This window comes from Babylonia areolata, unplaced genomic scaffold (genome assembly GCF_041734735.1).
Source record: "Babylonia areolata isolate BAREFJ2019XMU unplaced genomic scaffold, ASM4173473v1 tig00002737_3, whole genome shotgun sequence".
NCBI lineage: Eukaryota > Metazoa > Mollusca > Gastropoda > Neogastropoda > Buccinidae > Babylonia > Babylonia areolata.
In genome coordinates, this window is record NW_027468378.1 from 65,314 (window position 1) to 91,072 (window position 25,759).

Below are 25,759 nucleotides of genomic sequence, written 5' to 3' on the forward strand. Positions count from 1 at the left end.
AATGTGTCTTCTTCACAGGCAAAAACACCAACAAGAAACAAACAGAAAAAATACTCTCCAAATCCCAGTCAGTATTTAGTATTTTAATATGTGTACATCACTACATGTTTCTGTCCTAACTTGCCAAGCAAGAACTGCATTCACAAAAATCTTCAGTTTGCTGGTGAACAACATACTGACTGGGGTTCTGACTTGGTTCTGGTTATTTATTCTATTGTCTGAAGATGACTTTTCTAAGGGGTTGGGAGGGGTGGGGGGGGGGGGGGGAGGAGGGTTCTGGTTATTGCCTGAAGAAGATATTGGAGGGAGACAGAAGATGTGGGTGTGTGGATGGGTGTGGGGTGGGGCTGGGGTTGTGCTTAATGGCTTAAGTAGATTTTGGGTGTGTAGGGGAGAGGGTAGTGGTTACTGGCTATTACCTGAAGAAGATTTTTTTTTTTTTTTTTAAAGTTGATGGGTGGGCTGGGGGTGTGGTTGCAGTTATCATCTTTAGATTTACTTTTTTTTTTTCAGGAGGGGGAGGGGAGGGGAGGAGTGGGGGAATTGTGGTCACTGCTTGATTTTTTTTTGGGGGGGGGGAGGGGGGGGAGGGGGTGCAGGGGGTCTGAAGATTTTTTGAAGGGGGATAGCGGGGAGGAGTTTGTAGTTATTGTCTGAAAAAAAGGAAACTCCGCCCCTTCTACAATGTGACAATGGCCATACAAAATCTGAAAATATTCACCTTACACATTCCATGTTCAGAACACAAATACCAACGATTACACACACACATATAACCAGCCATCATAAACACACACACGCACTACCACCCCAACCAGCCATCCAACCCAAATCATTCACACATAATGAACAAGCACAATTCACACGAACACACACTTAGAACACCACACACGCACATGCAAATCCATAATGTTTTTGAGGTTTTGAACAAAATTTAAGTCTGTTGCTGCCTTTCCACAAAATTCAACGCAAGAGTGATATCAAAATGGGCAAGGAAACGAAGAATGATTACGGTACAAAATGCCATATCGATCTGATAAAAACAAAATGCGTTAAATAAAGATAAAACAATTTTAAAACACCAATCTACAAAATGCAACAATGTTCAAGACACCATAAATCCATGCTCATCAAAGTCTCTCTTTGTCTTCATTTGTATGTTTTGTGTTGCCTGAGAAACACATTGCACCCTCATGTCATTTTTCTGCAGTGACCAATTTTATGCACTGACCATTATTTGTTTCCCATCCTTAATCATCCGTGGCACCATGGCAGGATCGGTAAGGTGTTGGACTTTTGATCCAGTGTTCATCAGAGTGTGAAGCCCTGTTTTGACTTGGTGTTGCGCCTTTGGGAAAGCCGCTTTATTCCGATTCTTCTCCCTCCACCCAGGTGTGAATGCCTCAATGGGTACCTCACTTCATTTGGGGAGCCAGTGGAAGGAGAGGACTGGGCTGTGCCTTCTCATGCCAAGCCCTAGACAGTGTGGATATGGTTCAGCTGCCAATATTTTCTCCCCCTCCACTAGACCTTGAGTGGTTGTCTGGACGCTAGTCATTCGGATGAGACGATAAACCGAGGTCCCGTGTGCAGCATGCATTTAGCGCACGTAAAAGAACCCACAGCAACAAAAGGGTTGTTCCTGGCAAAATTCTGTAGAAAAATCCACTTCGACAGGGAAAACAAATAAAACTACACGCAGGAAAAAATACAAAAAAATGGGTGGCGCTGTAGTGTAGCGACGTGCTCTCCCTGGGGAGAGCAGCCCGAATTTCACACAGAGAAATCTGATGTGACAAAAAGAAATAGAAAGAAATACAAATACTATCCTGATGGTCATGAAAGGCTGTGGGACTTTCCATCTGTGAGAAGTTCTACCTGTTTCTTTATGAAGAAACGAAGAAACAAATATACAATGTGTGTGGGAAAAGGATAGGGCATGCATATTTCGTTTGAAAAGAGCTGGAAATACATCCAGGCAGCACCAAGAAAAACGGACAATAAGTACTGATCCATGCAGACGCACGCATCAAGGACAGTAACAGTTTGTTCCCTGCTTGTCAGTAGTACCTTCACGGATGGGTGTCCATGTGTCTAACACACGTTCCTCATCACTGTAGGTCAGCATGGATCACAGCACAGTGTATCACAAGCTTACACAATTACAAAAATTTATGCATACCGTAAACCACCCTGTAAACACCCAGCCCCACTGTGCACAAAGTTCACCCTGAAGTTAGGGCCCCATTCCCGTAGTTCCACCATACAGCACTGGCTGGCCTGGGAGTGAGAACATAACAGCTACTGAAACAAGACACTACATCATGGAATAATGTCATGTGCTCACTAGGTTTTCCAATGACACATCGACATCTCATGTAGGCGTTCTATTTTAGATCATCTTCTTCATTTATGGGCTGCAACTCCCAACCTCACTTGTATAACAAACGAGTGGGCTTTTTTTCAAAGTGGGAGATGAGTGTTTACAAGGTATTTTACCCCATGCACATTTTTACCCAAAATGGGAGTTGGGATTGATACTGAACGTTTACACACATGCACACATATACACAAATAGAGAAACACACACCCGTAACAATATATAGAGTGATATAGAACAATCATTTATGTACATTTTTTATACATATATATACATATATCACTTTTGATTGTACTCGGTTATCCACTTTTGATTGTACACGGTTATCCACTTTTGATTGTACTCAGTTATCTGGAATTCACTTCTTAGGCGGACTCATCACTAGCAGACCGCCACCCCCCCCACCCCCCCATCCAGTCCTGTGAGGCAGTGGAGTTCCAGCACTGTGTGCTATGAAACAGGACCTCCAGAACTATCACCTGCCTCTCAGCCTGTCGATGGAAACAGCTATTCCTCACAGTTACACTTAAACCCAACACTCCCTCAGGATTACATACATATTGCTGTGATTTCCAATTTTTTCTGCTGAAATTTGAAGCAGGGAGTAAATACTACAGGTAATACAAACAGTGCTTATCCTATGAGACGCTATGAAAATGACGTATACATAAAATTGTAAACAGAAAAAACATAAGCATCATGCATTCCATAACACTTTTATTGCAATCAAACTAAGAGGGTCAATGACCACTAAAATACACATGTGAGCGCGTACGCACACAAACACACACACACAAACATTCTCCCTTTCACTCTCTCTTAAAAGTACACAATGTTTAAACACCTGACTAGCAATGTGTTAGGGGCATACCCATGTTATTTGCCAGGCTGAGGTAAAAGAAGAGTCCACAGTCACAAGTAATCACGCTGCCCAACCAGCCTCCAGCCCTGCCAATGTCTTCAACAACTGGCTGTAGCTGCTGACACCGGTTTGGGCAGCCGTTCCTTTACACATCTGGGACAGCGCCTGCCCAATCTGATTCATCTGTAGATGACACAAGCATGTCAACGTGTGCAGACAGAAACCTCCCTGGGTTTTATGACGGCATGCTGAAAGGCCCTGCTGTCTGCGGATTATGCCAGTCTCTCTCAACAGATCACACACACCTGTCCAATCCAGGTACCTGCCTGTCACCTGAGCATACAGTGGTCCCTGTCTGTCACCTGAACTGACAGTGGTACCTGTCTGCCACCTGAACTGTCACCTGAACTGACAGTGGTCTCTGCCTGTCACCTGAACTGTCACCTGAACTGACAGTGGTACCTGTCTGTCACCTGAACTGTCACCTGAACTGACAGTGGTCCCTACCTGTCACCTGAACTGTCACCTGAACTGACAGTGGTCCCTGTCTGTCACCTGAACTGACAGTGGTCCCTACCTGTCACCTGAACTGTCACCTGAACTGACAGTGGTCCCTGTCTGTCACCTGAACTGACAGTGGTCCCTACTTGTCACCTGAACTGTCAGCGGTTCTACAGGTCCTGCCTGATGACACTCCAGGTGACCAACACCAGGTGTGTACATTCGACAACAGTCACAAAGCATGCCACCTTGACTTCACTGTGTTGTACACAGCTGATGGAAAGTGTGTGTGTACAGCCAACACCAATCACAACACACGTCACTTCAACTACACTACTGTTGTGCACGGCTGATGCTAAGTTTGTGGTGTGTAGTGGGGCTGATGGAAAGTACGTGTGTACAGTCCACACTTATCACAACACACGTCACCTCTACTACACTACCATTATGCACGGCTGATACAGAGTCTGTGGTGATGAGCAGCGAGCAGTAGGGGTAGGATCACGACGCCTGGCTCTGGCTGCAGTTGACGCGAATCATTTCCGTGACAATGTGCTCAATGTCCTCCTCGGTGCCCAGGTCCACGTCCGGCACGATGAACGACAGCAGCTTGTGCACGTTGCGCTGCAGGTTCCGGAACCGCCGGGCCAGTAGCCGATGCTTCTGTTGCAGCTGAGACAGCTGCTGCCCCACCTCCTCCTCCTGCTTCACCTCCCTCTCGCCACTCACCTGTCTGGAACCGGCGCCACCACCACCACCCCCTTTCCCACCCTTCACTCCACTGTTGTTGTTGGTGGTGGTGGTGTTAGACGCCTGCTGCCTCTCTGTCTCCAACCGCCGGTGGAGTTGGTTCACGTCGGGCTTCACATCTGGGGCTTCTGTGGTGGTAGTGGCGGCGGTGGTGGTGTTGGGTTCTTCCTCCTCCATGGTGAGATCAATAACATTCACCTTGGCAGAGCTGGAGGTGCGAGCTCGGGGTCGTCGTCGGCGAGGATGGGTCGTGGTGGGCGTGGAAGTGGAGGGTTTGGGGGCGGCAGTAGCGGAGCTTGGGGTGGAGAGAGGTTTGGCGGTGTCTGGAGAGTTGCACCTGTCGAGGGTCTCCTCTTCCGCCCCTGTAGCACACACACACACACACCCATCCACACACACACCCATCCACACACACACACACAAATGCACAAACACACACACACATACGCACACACACATACACACACACACACACATACACACACACACACACACACACACACCAGAGCACATGTTCATTCACAAAGAATGCAGGCATAAGATATGTACATTGCACAACACACATACACACACATCATGCCCACAACCAATACACACACATTCACTCACTGAGAATGCAGAATGTGTGATTAAACATAATTATACATAATGCAAGATTATACATGTTGTGGTCAAATAAATCATGCACACACACACACAAGAACCACACCCCCCATAAAAAAACAACAACAGAAAACACAACAAAACAAAAAAACATAAGTGTCCTTCCCCCTCTCCCTTACCCTGTTACAGTCTAACAACAAATCATGTGCACACCAAAAAGAACAACCTCCACCCCCCCCCCCCTCCCAACAAAACCACCATGTGCATATTTCCCTCTCTCTTACCCTGCTACAGTCAAGCAATATATCATGCGGACACCAAAAAGATCCTCCCCTCCCTTCCCTCCATCGAAACATGTGCATTCTTCCCTCCCTCTTACCCTGCTACTGTCTAACAAATCGTGCGCACCAAAAAGACTCCCCCCCCCCCATCCTCCCCATCAACCAAAACAATATATGTATCCTCCCCTTCCTTTTACCCTGCAAGTCCAACAAACCATGCCCACCCCCCACCACCTGTCAAACAAAACCATGTGTATATTTCCCTCCATCTTACCCTGCTTCAGTCAAACAACAAATCATATGCACACCAAAAATACCCCCCACCCCCAACTTAACAAAACTACCATGTGCATATTGCCCTCCTTCTTACCTTACTACAGTCCAACAAATCATGTGCACTCCCCCCCCCCCCCCCCTCACACACACACACCCCTGCCACCCAGCCTAACAAAACCACTATGTGCAAATATCTATTTATCTCCCTCTAACACTGCCACAGTCTAACAAATTATGCACACACGAAAAAAATCCCCCCCCCCTCCCTATATCAAACAAAACCACCATGTGCATATTTCCATCCCTCTTACCCGGCTACTGTCCAACAAATCATGTGTGCACCAAAAAGAACCTACCCCTCCCCCACCCACACAAAACCACCATCCTCTTACCCTGCTAGTCTAACAAATCATGCATGCATGCACCAAAAAGCCCCCCCCCCCCCCCCCCACACACACACACACACACCCCATCAAACAAAAACCACCACATGTGTGCCCCCCCTCCCTCTCACCCTCGTCCTCGCTGTCGGCCCTCTCGATGGTGACGGTGTCCCCCTGGTCAGTGGTGATGTTCATCACCTTCCTGCTGACCCCACCCTCACTGGAGCACCACCGCTTCTGCCCCAGGCTGCAACACACAGGCAATGGCCCAGTGGTTAGAGCATTGGACTTTCTATCTGAGGTTCCAGGGTTCGAATCTCAGTGACAATGCCTGGTGGATAAAGGGTGGAGATTTTTTCCAATCACCCAGGTCAACATATATGCAGACCTGCTTGTGCCTGAACCCCCTAGTGTATATAATCAAGCAGAAGATCAAATATGCATTCTTTTTTTTTTCTTCTCTGCCTACAATTTTATTTGTTTTCCTATCAAAGTGGATTTTTCTACATGATTTTGCCAGGGACAACCCTTTCGTTGCTGAGGGTTCTTTTACATGCTACACACGGGACCTTGGTTTATCATCTTGTCCGAATGACTAGCATCCAGATGACCACTCGTGATCTAGTGGAGGGCGAGAAAATACTGGCGACTGTGGGATTCAAACCAGCGCGCTCAGATTCTCTCGGTTCCTAGGCGGATGCGTTAACTCTAGGCCAACACCACAACACTTCACGGGTGGAACTGACTGATTTTTGTCTATGATACACCTTTGTACAGATGACCATAGCACTGGCAAAGACACATTTGTATGGAGATGAACACAGGGGCTGATGAAAGGTGGAAGGTGTTGATGAAACAATGAAAACAATGAAACAGCTTTGTTCTCACCTAGTGGAGGACACAGGACTGTCATCTGTCAATGCTGATGCCACTTCCAACAGCTCCTGTAACATCACCATGTGTCTACCTGTCAACTCCATCTGTCAACACCTCTTTGAGTTTGTCAGTCTGCACATGTGTGTGAATGTGTGCATGTGTGTGTACATGAATGTGTGTGTGAGTGTGTTTGTGTGTGTGTGTTTGCGTGCGTGTGAGCGAGCGCACTGACATGCATGTGTGAGCTTGCGTATGTGTGTCCGTGTCTTTATCCCTTTGCCTGTGTTTGTGCATGTGTGTGTGGCTGCATGCATGCAAATGTGTGGAACACGACATGTACGTCTTTTTGTAGGCAAGTCTAAAAAATGTGTTTGTTACAGAGGCTTGACTGGCGACAAATGACTTCGGAGGGTCATTGGAGACCAGCCCAGAATGAGCCCTGGGTAAAATCCAGCATGGGGTACGTCTGGTCACACTGGCACTCACCGTGGCGGAGGTCTGCGCCGACCGGAGGTTGCGAGCGGCTTCGATCAGGGAGTTGTGCTGATCCTCCACCTGCTTCTTCTGGTTCTGGATCTTCACAATCAGTCGCTTGTGGTTTTCCTCTCGCTTCCGCGCCTCCAACAGCGCCCGCTGCAGCCGAGCAATATCGTGGCTGTTCTGCTCCGAGCTGCTCACCTGTGCAAGATGTGTGTCATTCTGACACAAGAGTGTGAGCAAAGTGTGTGTGTGTGTGAAGCATGTATGTATGAGACATGGATGATGTGCAACATGAAAGATGGAATCCACTATATGTGCGTCATTTTGACACAAGAGTGTGACCAATGTGTGTGTGTGAAGTGTGTGTATGAAACATGGATGATGTGCAACATGAAAGATAGGAATCCACCAGATGTGTGTCATTCTGACACAAGAGTGTGACCAAAGTGTGCACTGAAATGTATGTATGAGACACGGATAATATGCAACACGCAAGATGAGAAAACACTCTTTTGGCTTTATAAACGTGTTAAATGGAAAATACCTGATAAGGAGATTCTATTTTAAGAATGTGTATAAAATGTGTGATATGTGAGACATGATTCATGTGTAATGTACATTATGAAGGATGTGTTGCATTGTGAACAATAAGTAACAGCGCATGACAGGGAGAGTGTGTATCTTTTCTAAAACTGTGACAAAGAAAACGGATGCAGACTTGCCCATCTTCACTACCATATTTTTAGAATTGAAGTCTCTCATGTCGGCTGTCAACCACACTCAACAATTCTAATGCTGTATGGTCTGGGTCATTAACAAAAACAAAAAAGAAGTACTCATATGTATGACTGTGTGTGTATGAGAGTATCAGAGCGCATCCATATAACTGTGTAAGACTGTCATAATGCATACTTTTAAAAAAGAATAAATCATGGTGCTTAGAGCTTCGCTGACCAGTATGGCCATCTCACGGCTATCGCCACGTCAGCATCTACTTCAAGTCAAGGTTACAAAAATAATAATAATAAAAACTAATGTCACATGTCTGTCTGAGTGTGTATGTATGCGTTCTTGAAATCTGATTAAATGACACAGGAAATGAATGATGAGCGCCAAATGTCAGCTGTCAGTCGGCTCTATCCAGGTAGACAGCCTGTTGTGCAAATGACACCGAGTATGTAAAGCGCTTTGAGCTTGGTCTCTGACCGAAGATAGGCGTTTATATAAATATCCGTAACAAAATCACTGCTTCAAGCTGTCGCTCAAAAAGTTTTAAAACCTTCTAGAGTTTAAAACATTCAAATCTGATTAAAATTGCTCACTTTTTTCAAGAAGTCCATAAGCGTCCACAGAGGGACATCACGAAACAAAGCCTTCAGAGAATCTGCCGTGTAATGCCTGTGTCTAACATCATACTTGATGTTCTGTATGTGTAAATGCATAAAGAGGGTACAGACACTAGACAATCTGCACCTAAGCTGACCTTGGAGAATTGGAGAACAAAAAAAAACGAAAAAAAAACCCTCCACCCCTAACCCAGCAGAGACGCAACCAGAACCCAGACTCCTTGGACTGGAAGTCGTAAGCTTTGACCACTCGGCTGTGACAACAAACAGTGCTGAAAGTGAACTGCACAATTAAATTCTTGAAGAACTACGTAGTCTGCCCTTTCTTTCATGGACACAGTATTCCCTGTGTGTGTCAGGTATGGGAGGTAGATCTCACCTCATTCATCTCCTGCTGTCTCTGTGCCTCCAACAGCTTCTCTTCCCTGGCTTTCAGCTCCGCCTCCTTCGCCGCTATGTCCGCCTGCAGGTCACATAGTAATAAATTTCTGCCCTTAATGTGTGTTGTCAACACACTTTACACACTGACAATAATGCACAGCATTCACAAAACCTTGGTTTTTTTCAGAGGAAGCTCACTGCACATGTTTATAGTATGCACACACACACACACACACACACACACACACACACATTAATTTGACACACACGGTAAACAAATGTACAACTTAAGAAACAATCAACATGACCATACATCATCTTGACACATGTAAGCATGACTGCATGTTCAGTCAATAATCATGGTAAACATGTACACATGTGCATTATAAACATCAGCCATTCTAGCATAAGCATTGAAATACACACTGCTACTACAGTTGTTCTGCAGACTTACGTGTATCAAACAGGAACACAGAATTCAATGACTCGCTTCTTTTCAAATCCCTGCCAAACTACTTTCAAAGATATTTCTGGAGCATCAAACATGCTGCTTAAAATAAAATGGATCAAAGAGCCTCACCTGTTTTTTCCGTTTCTTTTCCTCTCTGGGGAAAAGAAAAAAGGACTGATAAATCATGTTCAAAACAACATGAAAATGTCAAAATTGTTCCAAATAAACTTAAAAGTTAAAAGTCTCATAGGTTTTGTCACGGCAGTGAATTCACATAGGGTTCAGCTTTGGAAGGTGGGGCTGAATCCCCCACTTCCACTGTGTCTATTTGTATTTCTATTCGTATTTTATTTCTTTTTATCACAGCAGACTTCTCTTTGTGAAATTCGGGCTGCTCTCCCCAGGGAGAGCACATCGCTACACTACAGCGCCACCCATTTTTTTGTATTTTTTCCTGCGTGCAGTTTAATTTGTTTTTCAAAGTGGATTTTTCTTCAGAATTTTGCCAGGAACAACCATTTTGTTGCCGTGGGTTCTTTTACGTGCGCTAAGTGCATGCCGCACACGGGACCTTGGTTTATCGTCTCATCCGAATGACTAGCGTTCAGACCACCACTCAAGGTCTAGTGGAGGGGGAGAAAATATCGGCGGCTGAGCCGTGATTTGAACCAGCATGCTCAGATTCTCTCGCTTCCTAGGTGGACGTGTTACCTCTAGGCCATCACTCCACTTCTACCTTCCCCAACTGAAGTCAGGTACTCATTCACACCTGAGAGAAGTGAGGAAAATCAAGAGTAAAACACCTTTCCCATGGGACACAACACCATGCTCAAACTGGGCCTCTAAATAAAACTATAAACATTAAAAAAGAATGTTCAAAACATTTCCCATCCACTGATGATAATAACCACTGTGTTTGGTCAGAAAGGGGTGTGAAATTCGAAATAATAAATAAATGAAACAAAGTGAAAAAAAAAAAAAAAAGAAGTAAAAAACTGTGGATTAGTTTACAGCATACTTTGTAAGGAAAGTGGCACCCACTTCTGATGAGTGGCCCACATGTAAAGAACCCTTTTCAGAATGCTAGACAAGTGCTGTTAGTCAAATTCACTTGTAAAATTCCAAACACTGTGCATATATGTTTGTGTATATATGCGCATGTTTTGTATGAATAAAAACTGTGAATTTCCATCCAAATGCAAGATAAACAATCCTTGTCTTTATTTACAAAATTGCACTCTGTGTGTGTATGTGCATGTGTATACATGTGCAATCTGTATGAATGAAAGTTGTGAGTTTCAATCCAAATGCAAGGTAAGTACAGTTGGTCAAATCTACTTACAAACAATAAACTGTGTGTGCATAATCATGTGCATGTGTATAAAAGTACATTTGTATGAATGAAAGTTGTGAGCTGAGAGCTGTTAATCAAATTCGTTTATAATTTTACAAACCGTGTGTGCGTGCATGTGTGTATATAAGAACTGCATATGCAAAAATTTTTTTTTAAAGTTTCCATCAAAAGCAACATATGGTGGAAAGCACTCACAATTTCCTTTTAAAGGTTTTGGCGTAACTAGGTCGCTGCACAGCTTCATCCTCATCCTCTGGTTCCTCAAGAATGTCACAGCGGCTGTCAACATGTGCACCACACACACGGAACATGATATGTGTACTTATATAGCACCTATCCTCGGTCAAAGACCACGCTCTAAGTGCTTTACAAACACGGAATCATTTGTACAGCAGGCTGCCTACCTGGGTAGAGCCAACTGACAGCTGCCATTTGGGCACTTGTCATTCGTTTTCTGTGTCATCCAATCAGGTCTCAGCTACACACACATACAAACTCATACAGGCATGTAACATTTTACGTGTATGACTGTTTTGTTCATTTACCCTGCCATTTAGGCAGCCATACTCCATTTTCGGGGGTGTGCATGCTGGGTATATTCTTGTTTCCATAACCCACCGAACACTGACATGGATTACAGGATCTTTAACATGCATATTTGATCCTGAGCGTGTGTACACACACAAAGGGGGTTCAGGCACCCACATGAGCCATCAGTGAACACCCCAAACTTTCAACGAACAGAAAAAAAACCAGGAAGATGTTCCCTGACAGCCAATATACTCCTGAATTTGAGCTAGCTTTAAAGAACATTAAAATCCATAGCTTCACACACACAAAAATTCACTTCTTCACAAACAAAAATCTAAATCTTCACAAAATACTGCAACTGTCTCTGCAGGATATCAGTTTCTTTCTTCACTCAATAAACAGTTTACAGTGACTGTCCACAGAAACACACACAACCAAGAGCATGACCAATTAGTGGAGAATGCAAACTCTCATTTAATTCAATCCCTTGACTGCTGAGGCCCTGTGAAAGTAGGTCAATATTCCCCATGACTGCTGAGGCTCGGTGAAAGTAGATCAATGTTCCCCATGACAGCTGAGGCCCTGTGAAAGTAGGTCAATGTTCCCCATGACTGCTGAGGCTTTGTGAAAGTATGTCAATGTTCCCTTGACTGTTGCGGCTCTGTGAAAGTAGGTAACTGTGATGATCCACTTCAACAGTAGTGGCTGGTGACAAGTGGTATCGGGACACGCCCCTTTGCAAACAAACAAGTTCAGCACAAAGCTTACAGGGAAACATGTCAGATGGTGCAAGGAGTACAGGAAACCAGCCACTGTAGCAAAGTGGTTAGCGTCATGTTCCAACAACTGGGAGGAGACAAGATCTGAATCCCATATTAATAGGTGGGGGTTTTTTTCCTGCCCGTGGCCAGCTTCTACCCAGAGCTGAGCGTGCTATGGGCCCAAAGACTCAGACCACACTGTCGAGGGTAATTCACTTGGAAGTGTTGCTGAAATATCCTGACCAAAACGGCAAAGTCTGTATCTTTGTGTGCGTGTATGAATGAGATACACAAGCATACGTTCCTTCCTTCTCAATTTACATCTCAGAATAAGACTTTACTGTGCTTAGTACATTTCTTTTACTGTGCTTAGCACATTTTTTTCAGGTTTAGATGCAGAATCAAATGCTCACTTCACAAATTTATACTTTCTTCTTCTTTCTCTTCTTCATTTGAGGGTTGCAACTCCCACATTTACTGAAATACGTGGGCTTTTACATGTATTCATGACAGTTCTACCCCTGCCACTTAGGCAGACATACTCCATTTTCAGGGGATAATCAAACATTCAATACTACTGAACTCTTCATTCGGGTAGTTTGATCCGAAACCAGGAGGTAGCCAATCACAGGGCGTCACTCACTTATGGGTGGGGTCAGGGTTCATGTAACACAGCCACTGGTCGGGCAGAGGGTTGGAGCGCACAGTGTCGGGCAGACGCCGCCACTTGAGGCATCGCTCGCACTGCACCCACAGCCAGTCAGGTAACTGCCTGAAAACACCACCCGTTCATCTGATCACACCACACATTCTACACACATTGTCATTCTCCCAGCTCCACATGCAATGCTTCAACTGTCAGTGTAACTGCTAACACGTTCAGGTTCAATTTCAGTTTTGAGCAGGTGTCAAAGTATGCAACTGATCCATGTTATGTTATGCCACATATGCTTTTTTATTTTTTTTTAACAAATGAAACAGATGCCTGATCTCTACACAAACCAAATGCATTGGTCAGGCCTTCACATACATCACACATCATTTTACATGTGACACCTTGACCATGCACCCTCCTCCACCAACATTGCCACATATGCTGATGTAACTGCAGACATGTTCTGATAGACCAAACATCATAGACTCACTTGGGTAAACAAAATGAGCCTATGTTATAACCCGGTGTTCGGTTGTCTATGTGTGTGTGCCTGTGTGTCCGTGGTACACTTTAACATTGCCATTTTCTCTGGAAATACTTTGTCCATCAAAACCAAATTTGGCTTAAAAATAGTAGGAAAAAAAATCTTCACAGTCATACCAATACGAGTTTGTAAGTCTCCCGAATTAAGCCGTGTTTCCTGCATCATTAACTATTCATTTTGTTGAGGCCATTTCCAGGAATCCGAAAACACTATATTACCACATCCCAGTTGCAGTAGCATTGGTGAAGCTTAGTGAGTAGATGGTGTGACCTCGATTTTCTTGTTCGCAATTAAATGGAAAGAAATACAAATTCTGGACAGAACACATACAGTGACACAGACTACATCATCGACGTGTTTACTGCATATGGATACTCAATTAACTAGAATGGACATAAAAGAGAAATTGAATCGACTGTGTCATACTTTCTGGCGGGTATAACTAAACTTGTACACCTATCTAGATCCAGAGAAAAATGGCTAAATGTTGCAGTGTGATTGTGGCGATAGCCACGTCTCCTGAACCGCGACTTTAAAGAATTCTAAATTGCCCTTGAAGAATTTTTGAATGCCCGAGATACACCAAAATAATATGATTTAAACAGCATTATCACTTTGAATACCACAATCGATTTATTGCCCTTAAAAAAAGCATGTTTAAATGTTAATTTTTGAACGTCATTCATGGATCCGCAATAGTGCAGTGAGTAAGACAATTTCTTCCCACCCGAACATGCCGATTTCAAATCTGCACTCCTTTTTTTTCTATTTTTTTAACCTGAAGCATTATAATAGCAAATACAGAACACATTTTAACAATTAAATTTACTCAATTTTTTCTTAGGTGTCACACAAGTGAGTCTTGAAGACCTTGCCTCTCTTGTTTTACACATGAAACCATTCTCCCTCCTACACAAACATAGCTACACATGCTGATGTGACCAGTAACACATTCTGGGTTAGAGACGGGTGAGGGGGTAACACACGTGTGAGAGTGTAATAGATGACAGGATAACGGATTGGTGAGTAGTGTAACTGACAGGGGAGTGATAACAGACAGGCGAGGGGTATAAGAGAGAGGTGAGGGGTATGACAGACAGATGAGGGTGTGACAGACAGGTGAGGGGTAAAAAGACAGGTGAATGGGATTACAGACATGTGAGGGTGCAACAGGAAGGTAAGGGGGTAACAGATGAGAAAACAGACCGGTGAGGTTGTATCAAACAGGTGAGGAAGGTAACAGACAGGTGAGGAAGGTAACAGACAGGTACAGGTGATGAAGGTAACAAGACAGGTGAGGACGGTAACATAAAGGTGAGGATGGTAACACACTGGTAAGGAAGGTAGGTAACAGACAGGTAAGGTAGGCAACAGACAGGTAAGGAAGGTAAAAGACAGGTGAGGAAGGTAACAAACAGTTGAGGCAGGTATCAGACAGGTAGGAAAGGTAACAGACAGGTAAGGAAGGTAACAGACAGGTACAGGTGCGTAAGGTGAGGAAGGTATCAGACAGCTGAGGCAGGTATCAGACAGGTAGGAAAGGTAACAGACAGGTGAGGAAGGTATCAGACAGTTGAGGCAGGTATCAGACAGGTAGGAAAGGTAACAGACAGGTGAGGAAGGTATCAGACAGTTGAGGCAGGTATCAGACAGGTAGGAAAGGTAACAGACAGGTAAGGAAGGTAACAGACAGGTACAGGTGCGTAAGGTGAGGAAGGTATCAGACAGTTGAGGCAGGTATCAGACAGGTAGGAAAGGTAACAGACAGGTACAGGTGAGGAAGGTAACAGACAGGTGAGGCAGGTATCAGACAGGAAAGGTAACAGACAGGTAAGGAAGGTAACAGACAGGTGAGGAAGGTAACAGACAGGAAAGGTAACAGACAGGTGAGGAAGGTAACAGACAGGTGAGGAAGGTAACACAGGTGAGGAAGGTAACAGACAGGTGAGGCAGGTATCAGACAGGTAGGAAAGGTAACAGACAGGTAAGGAAGGTAACAGACAGGTAGGGAGTCGGCACTGACCCTGGGGTGGCTTCAGGCTGGCGGCAGGTGGCTGACCCGTTCTTCTTCTCATTCCAGTAATCATTCAGCTTCACACTAATGGAGGACATTATGGCACTGCACAAATAAACATGACTCTATAGACATCATTGTACAGACAGGCCTACAGATTCAAACAAACACTCACACATGTAAATACAAATATCAGTACTTGCACACACACACACAAACAAACAAAAACACAAGCACATGCACACACACGCACACAAAGAACACACAAACAGCCCCAGCCAACTGACACTGGGCACAGCTCACTTGTATTTCTCATCTTTCTCAAAGTCCTGCTTGTTGTGGATTGGCTTCAGAAAGTCCACCTGCACCACGCCCACCACGCCAATGCCAAGGTCGTTGGGCTGCCATCAGATAGCAAACCATCGAAATTAACACACCTGTACGCATCATGTCAGCAACTATACAAGCATCTGTGTTCCCACCTGCAGTGCACTGTGCACAGCGTTCGTGTGTTATATGTGTGTTATGCATATGTTGGTGTGTGCATGCCTGAGACAGAACAGTTTATTATATTTCTTGAGGTTGAATTAAAATTACACTTAGTTGGTTTATCATGTTTGCTTTCTTGGAATTTTCCTTGTCCTTAAACACCCCTTTATGAACATCCTGGAATCCCATGTACACCTCTGAATTCTCTACCTGCCTGAATATCATTCAGGTGCACCTGAGAATGCCCCATCTTTTCATGATTTTCTTTCGTTCAAAGAACACCCCCACAAAACTTATACATTAGTACATCTGCATATCCCGACACACATAACACACACAGGCCTTACAAATAAACATATACATACAGACACTTATAGATTCCCACACTCATAAATACACATTTTACAACTACAAACACACATATATATTCAAATACTTTACAACTACACACACAGACACACACACACAAACAAACACACACACACACACATGCACACACGAACACTTTACAACTAAACAAGTATGCAGGTACACGCACACATGCACACACACACACATACACATGCGCACACACACAAACACTCACACACACACAAGATAACAACTAAACCACCAACAGACTGTAAATGACCTGTTTCTGGCAGCCCAGTTTTTCATACGCCTTGATGAGACGATTGCGGTGATAGAACATGACGCCATAGTCCTCCTTCACTGGTTCTTGGGTGGAAAACCCAAATGTAATCCGCAGTGGCTTGGTCTGTGCACACACACAACCAATCATGTCAACAACAGGCAAACAGACCAGTTCGTACATATTACAAACCACAGGTTTTTCTTCTTTCTTTGTTAATCTTTTTTTTCTTTTTCTTTTTTTAATTTTACATTCTGACCAGACATACATCAATAATGACAGCAAGAAGAATTAACATGGTAATACAGGTCTATTCTTGGTATCTTGTTTTCTGCTTTTTATTATTTTATATTTTTGATCAATATTATTTGCTTGATTGATTCCATCACTCAGGTAAACTTTAAAAAAAAAAATTTATTATTTCCAATTTCAAAAACATACAAAACACAGCAGTGTAAAGGCACTTAATTACAAACATCAGCAATGCTATTTGCTAGTTTTGTTAACATATGTATCAGCAATGATCATGGGTTAATCCCTGACATAATGATGCCATCATGGCATAGAAGATAGATTACACTGGTGGCAGTACTGGGGGGGGGGTTGTTTGTTTTTTGCGACTGAGGCAACTGGGGTCCATGGGCCTCTAAGACTTAAGTACATGTCTTAATACTGAATCCACCCCAAAAACAGAGGAAGAAAAATCCTGCCCAAACACCAAAACAGAAATCTGCATAATACAGAAACACTCCCATAGCCCATAAGATTTTAAAATAACATGGAGCACAACACTTTAACTAAACAGAAGACACATTGTGACACAATCAACACTACTTCTTCTTTGTTCGGGGGCTGCAACTCCCACGTTCACTCGTATGTACATGAGTGGGCTTTAACATGTTATGATCGTTTCCATCCCACCATGTAAGCAGCCAAACTCCGTTTTCGGGGATGTGCATGCTGGGTATGTTCTTGTTTCCATAACCCATCCAACGCTGACATGAATTACAGGATCTTTGACATGCATATTTGATCTTCTGCTTGCATATACACATGAAGGGAGTTCAGACACAAGCAGGTCTGCACATATGTTGATCTGGGAGATCAGAAAGATCTCCACCCTTTACCCACCAGGCGCCGTAACCGAGACTCAAACCCGGGACCCTCAGACTGAAAGTCCAACACTTAAACCACTCGGCTATTGCGCCCATCCACAACCAATGCAAGAGAGGAGGGAACTCACCAGCCATGTAGGCTTGTACACGTCCGTCTCCGTGTTGGACAGCGACTTGGAGATGAGCTGGGTTTTCACTTTGACCCCTTGGATGTAGATCTTCATGCGTGGCCTCAGGAACAGTATGCTGCAGTACACCTGCACACACACACATTCACACACACACAGTCACACATCCACATGTACACACACACACACACACACACACACGCACGCACACAGTCACACACCCACACGCACAAGCACACACACACATACACACACTTACCAAGTTACATGCACACACACACACACACACGCACAAGCACACACATACACACACTTACATGCAAACACACACACACACACACACACAGTACACAGCCATTTATTGTCAAATTCACTTATGCTGTCTGATAAATACAAAAACAAACATGGTTACATTCAAAGACAAGGACTGAAGGTGTCAATGAAATGACAGAAAAGGAGAAAGGAGAAAAAGGTGTGTTTTTTTAAACTTAGCCACAAATGTGGACAGGTCAGGAAAACCAAGATGGCTGCCAGAAAAGAGGGAGCTTCTTCAGTTCAAATAACGGAGGCAGGTTGTTGTTGTTTTTACTGAGGAAAGCAATCAGCCGCAGCTACTTTTGATTTCTCAGCATGGCAGACTAGTAGTCAGGACAGGATAAGAATCCAGACCCCTGCCGGAGTCTGTACCAGTGGGTCACAGTAAGTATGTATAGTTATATATCAAATTCAATAATTTTTCATTAATGCTGTTCTGATAAATACAAAAACATACACACATACAGAGCAGCACAAGGCCTTTATCTGCAGATTCCACTGTCAAGGCAGGAGAAATGGTGAGCAGTTTGAAGTGATGACCACACACACACACAAAACCCCCCAGCATATGCCCAACATAATGTGGCAAAAAAACAAAACAAAAAAAAAGACAAAAGACTGTGAAGGAAAAGGCTGAACCCTAACCTCCAGTTACAACAATACTAACAACCTCACAGACTGACATGAGGAGAAATCAAATCAAATCAAATCAAATCAAATCAAAAACACTTTATTAATCCACATGGAAATTAAATTGTGCAATCACAGGCCCGTTGTAAACACTGGCATAAAATCATCATGCGCAACATAAGAAGACATTAAAACTAGTCAAATAAGAATTCCCAATAGCTGACGATATACTAACCCCGCCACACACACACTCATGTTAAGACAATAGGGTATTGCACGACAATATTAACAAATGAAAACATCCAACAAAAAAGGGTATAGTTTGCAAAAATGACATGTGCGCACGCACGCACACACATACACACACCCACACACATGCACACACACACACGCACACACACACACACACACACACACCCACACACATACACACACATGCACACACACGTTAAGACCATAAGGTATTGCACAACAATACATTAATAAAAACATCAAGGGAATATATCGTATATATAAGTAAAATGCACACACACACACACACTCACACATACAACGTGGTCAACAGGAGATGATGTGAACCAACATTCAAACCACAAAGAGATCAGGAAGGTGGGGTTGAGGTGTGGGGGTGGAACAGCAGGGTATTAGGGGATGGCAGAATGTGGTGGGGGTGAGGGGTGAACAGAACAAGAGACCAAATTGCTACCTATATTCCTTTAGCAAATATCCTCAATCTTTCTTTGTGTGTCAACATATCGACATAAAACAGTCTAACCCATACCCAGACTGTAACAGTAGTAATTTTCAATATACATGGATAGACAGCAATCACAAGACATGCCATAAGTAACAATACCAAAAAAATATATATCGTCCCTCTATCTGGTAGCAGTGTTGTTCTGAAACATGAACTCAAAACTGTTTCACAGTTGACAATGGGGCACTAACTGCGTGTCTGTTACAAACAGCCTGGTTCCTCCCAAAGCAATTCTTGCTCTGTCAAGAGAGAGGAATGTTCAGATGGGATATTTCCCTCCCCAAATGACTTTGAAATGGCACTTAACTCCAATTTTCCTTGCTCCACCCAGGTGTGAATGTACCTAGGGAAGGTTAAATAAAATGGAAAAGAGAAGAGGACTGGGCCCCCGGCCTTCGGACACCAAGCCCTGGACACAGTGGGTGCGAATTCACTACCCCAATGGCCATATAAGGCTATGGGAGCTTTGATCTTTAACCTTCATTTCTTCTTCTTCGTTCGTGGGCTGCAACTCCCACATTCACTTGAATGGGCTTTTACATGTATAACCGCTTTTACCCCACCATGTAGACAGCCATTCTCCGTTTTCAGGGGTGTGCATGCTGGGTATGTTCTTGTTTCCATAACCCACCGAATGCTGACATGGATTGCAGGATCTTTATCGCACGTATTTGATCTTCTGCTTGCATATACACACGAAGGGGTTTCAGGCACAAGCAGGTCTACACACATGCTGACCTGGGGAGATCGGAAAAATCTCCACCCCTTTACCCACTAGGTGCTGTTAACGAGATTCGAACCCATGGCCCTCAGACTGGAAGTCCAACGCTTTAACCACTCAGCTATTGAACCCGTCTAACCTTCAATGATGTGGTGCCTTACCCTAAGGGAGCGCATGTGCTCGGAGGACTCCACCTGGGTGGTGCGGTGATAGACGGAGGTCAGGTCAACCTCATGAGCCTCTGGGTTCCGGATGTCAGAGCTGTCACTCTCAAAGTCCAGCTCCATCTTCCCGTCCTTGTGTCTGCACACACAACATTCTGTACAGTGCCCTGTCTATCACACACAGAAGGAAGGTGGCAGAATGGTTAAAACGCTCAGCTGCCAATACAGAGAGTCCATGAGGTTGTGGGTTCAAATCCCGTTCTTGCCATTTCTCCCAAGTTGGACTGGAAAATCAAACTGAGCGTCCAGTCTTTCAGACGAGATGATAAACTTAGATCCTGTGTGCAGCATGCACTTGGCACACTGAAAAAGAACCCATGACAACGAGTGTTGTTCTCTGGTCAAATTATGTAAAAAGATGTCCACTCTGATAGGTACATATATAAGCATGCCCTCAAGGCCTGACAAGCGCACTGGGCATATGCTGCTGTGAGGCATCTGCCTTGCAGATGTGGTGTAAAGTAAATGGATTTGTCTGAACGCAGTAACATCTTTTTGAGAAACTGAAACTGTCACACACTGTTCTTTTTTGTGAGTGTGTTTGTGGCATGGTACTCCCCATTCATTTGAATGTACACGAGAGCCTTTAACTGCATGACTGTTTTTATTACTCCTAACATGTAGGCCGCTAGCTATGCTCCGTTTTTGACAGTGTGCTCGTTGGGTGCTGTGTATGTTCTTGTATCCAAAATTCACTGATTTCTGACACGGACAACAGGATTTTTAAATGTATGCATTTGATTCTCTGGATGTGTATACGCACAAGGGGGTTCAAACACCAGCAGGTCTGCACATCTGTTGAAATTTCAACCCTTAAACCAGCAGCAACCATGACTGGGATTTCAACCCAGACCATAAAATTGAAAGTCCAACACTTTAACCACTCCGTTGTTGCTTCTGTTTCACGCTGTTCTGACAGAAAAGACTTAATTCCAATATCCCCAAGTTACAGCAATATCAACAGCCCTCCCTCTCTCTCTCTCTCTCCTTCCCTCTTAATATTCATCTTCAATCGCCATGAAGCAACATACACCTTGAACAACTCTCTACAAGAAAGAGTACATCACCTTTGGGTGCAATACCTGTGTGGTTAAAGTGCTGGACTTTCAATCTGAGGGTCCCAGGTTCAAATCTCCATAATGGCACCTGGTGGATATAGGGTGGAGATTTTTCCGATCTCCCAGGTCAACATATGTGCAGACCTGCTAGTGCCTGATCCCCTTTCATGTGTATATGCAAGCAAGAGATCAAATACGCATGTTAAACATCCTGTAATCCATGTCAGCGTCTGGTGGGTTAAGGAAACATACCCAGCATGCATACCCCAAAAATGGAGTATTTCTGCCTACATGGCAGGGTAAATAAATGAAAAGTCAACCACGTAAAAAATGTTTCATGTCTGTCTGAGTGTGCATGCCTAAAATCTGAAATGAAACAGGAAACCAAAGAGCGCCCTACAATGGCAGCCGTCAGTCGGCTCTTCCCAGGTTGGCAGCCTGTTGAGCAAATGACCCCATGTTTGTAAAGCGCTTAGAGCTTGGTCTCCAAACTAGGATAGGTGCTATATAAGGATCAATATCATATCATATCATACCTTCGCAGGTTGTAAACAGCAATCTTGGTTCCGGTGCCAGTGCGACCATTGCGCAGGGTCTGCAGCTCTGCCTTCAGGTCCTGCTCGGAGTGGAACGGGGAGTGGCTCATGATAGCTTCCAGGTTGTTGCGGGACTCTTGCGACTTGATTCGCTCCACTGCCGCTGCTCAGGAAAACAACTAACAATAATTATTGAAAAAAGAAAAGGGTGGCACTCTCAGTGTAGCGATGCGCTCTAAGAAGAACAGCCCAAATTTTACAAAGAGAAATCTGTTGTGACAAAAAGAGTAATAAAATACTATACAATACAATATAATGCAAGGACAACACTGCTGAGGGGGTGGGCAAGGGGTGTTTCAGAGGGAAAAGGAACAAAGAGGGTAAGTGAAGACATTTCTTTTTCTTTAATGGGATATGCATACATGTCTCAATTGATAAGACTCTTGAGGGAAAGGAAGCAAGAGGGAGACTGAAGACATTTCTTTTTCTTTAATGGGATATGCATATATGCATATATTTCAGTCAATAAGTTACAACAGTCAGATGATGGTGCACAGCAATGCTAAACATTCTTATGTGTTACGTTTTTAATCAGGCATAAGGACCTCCACAATGCTGAGCTGAACACAATAACACACATACGTATGTCATATGGAATATTGTACATGAGTACATGAACACACACGCACACACACGCACACAAACACACACACACACACAGCTAACGACAAGGATACAGTGAGGTAGTCGGTATTCTATCATGGGCACAAAGACACAGTCAGCGCCGATAGTCTCCAGGTAGTTCTGGGACAGAAAGCCCACACTGGCACTCTTCTTGCACACTGTGAACACCAGCGCATCCTTCCCCAGACGCATGGAGCCAGACTTGAACCCGTTGCCATAATGACCAATGGGAAGGTGGTTGGGGTTGCTTTCAAAGGCAGTTTTATCACAGTACCCAAAACTGTACAGGACAAAAAAGTCATGCAAGGAAATCATTCGGTGAAAACACAATGCCATTTAAACTTTTTTTTTTTTTTTTTTTTTTTTCTTTTTTAAAGGAATTCTAAAGATTTTTCACAACCAAACCATCATTATATCAAGTTATTATTGCAACAAACATGGCATCCAATGACAAAACTTAACAACAGATCAGTTTTATCCATACTGATTACTCAATCACAGAAAATCTTTAACTAGAACAATTTTGTGAATGAATTTATTCTCTCTCTCTTGTTTTTTTTTTGTTTTTGTTTTTTTAATGGGTCCTACCATCTGCCATAGATTTACAAGGTCAATCACTCTACAGCTGTCACAAGCTGCATCATCACAATCTGCTACAGTCAGGTCATACCATTACCAACCTGCTGTCAGTCCCCCAATTGTCATCATAACATGCATCTGCTACAATCATTACAAAGTTCTAACATCAGCTACAAATATCACAACCCGCCCTAAATCTATAGATCTACTACGCATGAGATCATCACAACTGTTACCAGTACTGATCCTCTATCTGCTACCATCATCATAATCTGCCATCAGTCCTACAATCCTCACTTTCACACACACACACACACACACACACACACACACACACTGCAGTCCATCTAATCATCTCCCCTTAAAATCTCTTTCAATTGATTTCTTCTTATTATAGTATTTGTGACTCAACAGCTGCACCTACCTGAGCATTTTCAAGAGGCTTTCATAGTCCATGCCAGAGCCATCATCCTGAAAGACAAGGCAAGGCTTGCCATGGATGACACACTTTCCAATATGAAGTTCATTGGCTGACACATCCGGGTCGTAGGCATTGTCTGCACACATTGAAACAAATGTATTAGGTTAAGAAGGGACAAGTCTTTTGGCAGAATTAGAGAATATATTCTGGATTACAATCACAGGAAATCAAACATGGTTAATCTGTACCATTTTAGGAGAATACAGCAGTAAATGATAATGTATATAATGATAGTAGTAATAATAATTACATTGATGATGAAAGCAATGATAATGATGAATTACAAAACTAAAGTCCTTCAGATCTGATTTTTATGATTCAACTAGTTTGACATCTTTCAACTGCAAAAGTTTTCATGTCACATGAGAGATTACATAAGATTAAGAAATGTGAACCTTGTCATTATGTAGACAGTAAATGAGTATGGACAGATGTGTAACTTTACTTTCTTCCCATTAACTTGATTGACTCTCTCAGAAACTTACCAATGAGTTCAGCAATAGCTGAGAATGGTCCAGTGTGTGAGGTGGCATTGGAGTGTAAAAACTTGGGAGAAATCTGTAGGATACAAAGAATAATTCTGTACTGAAAAACAAATGATTTTATTTAACTGGAGTGAAAGAAGCTGGGTAACTTCTTACAAAAACAATATACAGCAATGGAGCTTTTACGTATTGTGGAGAAGTGCAACAAGTACATATGTACATATTTCATTGCATAAAACAGTGGATAGGACCACTCATTTCAATCCCCCCCACCCCCACCCCCCAACCCCCTTTTCTTTATCAATAATAAATTTAAATAATAAACAGACATACACCATCATCTTAAACTATTCATTGCAAGATTACTATTGTTCCTGCATCTAATCACACACACACACACAAAAACACACAATAAAAAATAAAATGAATGAAAACAACCAAAAAACATACATACTACATCAAGCAGAAACAACAGAAAAATGTCAGACTGACAAAAAGCCAAGACCATCTAGCACCAGGTGGCTCAATTCATCAATGATAAGTTCTACAAAGACTGTACCACTGAAGAATCTCACTAATATTATAAAATTAAAAACGACTTTCACTTTCTACCACTTTAGGTCTGGAGAAAACCATGTTTGGATTTTTTCTATAGTATAAATAATGTATTATAATGGTGAGAGAACACTTGAATTTGTGGTGCTTGAGGCCTCTTGCAAGGCCTGTTCACCATCAGGATTTGAATTAATTACTTTCTGCATGTGTGGCAGTTCAGGTCTTACGTTCCCACCTGTTCATGCATGCTGTCATTTTCCATATCAAAAAGAAAATCAAAACACCAGTGTGGTGAATCAACAAAAGCAGCAAGCGCAAGCGGGTTTCTCCACAAGCTGCGATGCTGTTGTTGTTGTTGTTGGTTTTGTTGTTGTTGTTTTGTTTGTTTGTGCTTTTTTGTTTGTTTGTTTTTGTTGTTTTTTGTTGTTGTTGTTGTTTTTGGGGGTTTTTGTTTTGTTTTGTTTTGTTTTGTTTGTTTGCTGTTGTTGCTGTTGTTTTGTTTGTTTGTTTTTGAAGAAACAACAGCCAGTTTTCATTTTCACAGTAGAAACAACAGAGACGAATGTATTGTATGATTATGCTCCCTCTTCCCATAACAACAGTTAATGGAACAACAGCTGTCAAATCATCAGCTTGGTGGTCTTTGATGGTGGGAGAAGTGTTCTCACATGGCTGATGAAGTAATGCCAAGATATTGGTTACAAGTACTTGTAACCGAAATGCACAGGCTTTCAGATCGTCAGATGCATCGTTATGACTGTAAATTGTTCAAAACTTGGGCGAAAAAATTGTGCGCAGTATTTATTTTTTGTCACTGACACAAGCAAACGACTACATCAATTGCGAAGTGCTTTCCATTGCTGTCACTTCTCAAAATATTCATAACATTACCTTCGACAAGGGAATCCCTCGGGTCAGGGTCGCCATTTTCGATAAATCCGA

At 43.2% G+C, this 25,759-nt stretch overlaps 1 protein-coding gene across 2 annotated transcripts; it reads right to left on the bottom strand.

Annotated features, from left to right (window-relative positions):
• Positions 1-629: 629 nt before the first annotated feature.
• On the bottom strand, positions 630-25,759 carry LOC143278339 (MORC family CW-type zinc finger protein 3-like). 2 transcript variants are annotated; one of them, XM_076583262.1, is made up of 18 exons: positions 25,709-25,759; positions 24,263-24,335; positions 23,721-23,853; positions 22,771-22,997; positions 22,034-22,190; positions 20,377-20,518; positions 17,793-17,921; positions 16,550-16,675; positions 15,733-15,830; positions 15,439-15,534; positions 12,860-12,988; positions 11,120-11,203; positions 9,700-9,724; positions 9,118-9,201; positions 7,399-7,590; positions 6,925-6,980; positions 6,168-6,283; positions 630-4,855 (listed from the first exon to the last, which is right to left on the bottom strand). In XM_076583262.1, the coding sequence occupies exons 1-18, from the start codon at positions 25,742-25,744 to the stop codon at positions 4,245-4,247; spliced, it is 2,514 nt and encodes an 837-aa protein (XP_076439377.1). In that variant the 5' UTR covers positions 25,745-25,759; the 3' UTR covers positions 630-4,244. The 2 variants fall into 2 exon arrangements, with proteins under 2 accessions (XP_076439377.1, XP_076439376.1); XM_076583261.1 differs by having other exon boundaries at positions 7,399-7,611.

What these genes read in the sequence shown, in the direction of transcription:
- LOC143278339 (XM_076583261.1), bottom strand. Translation starts at nt 25,744, where the DNA reads ATGGCGACCCTGACCCGAGGGATTCCCTTGTCGAAG. An exon ending in GCTGTTTACAACCTGCGAAG is followed by an intron (nt 20,519 to 22,033) that starts GTATGATATGAT and finishes TTGTGTGTGCAG; the next exon opens with ACACAAGGACGGGAAGATGG. An exon ending in AGTCCTGTGTCCTCCACTAG is followed by an intron (nt 6,284 to 6,924) that starts GTGAGAACAAAG and finishes TGTGTGTTGCAG; the next exon opens with CCTGGGGCAGAAGCGGTGGT.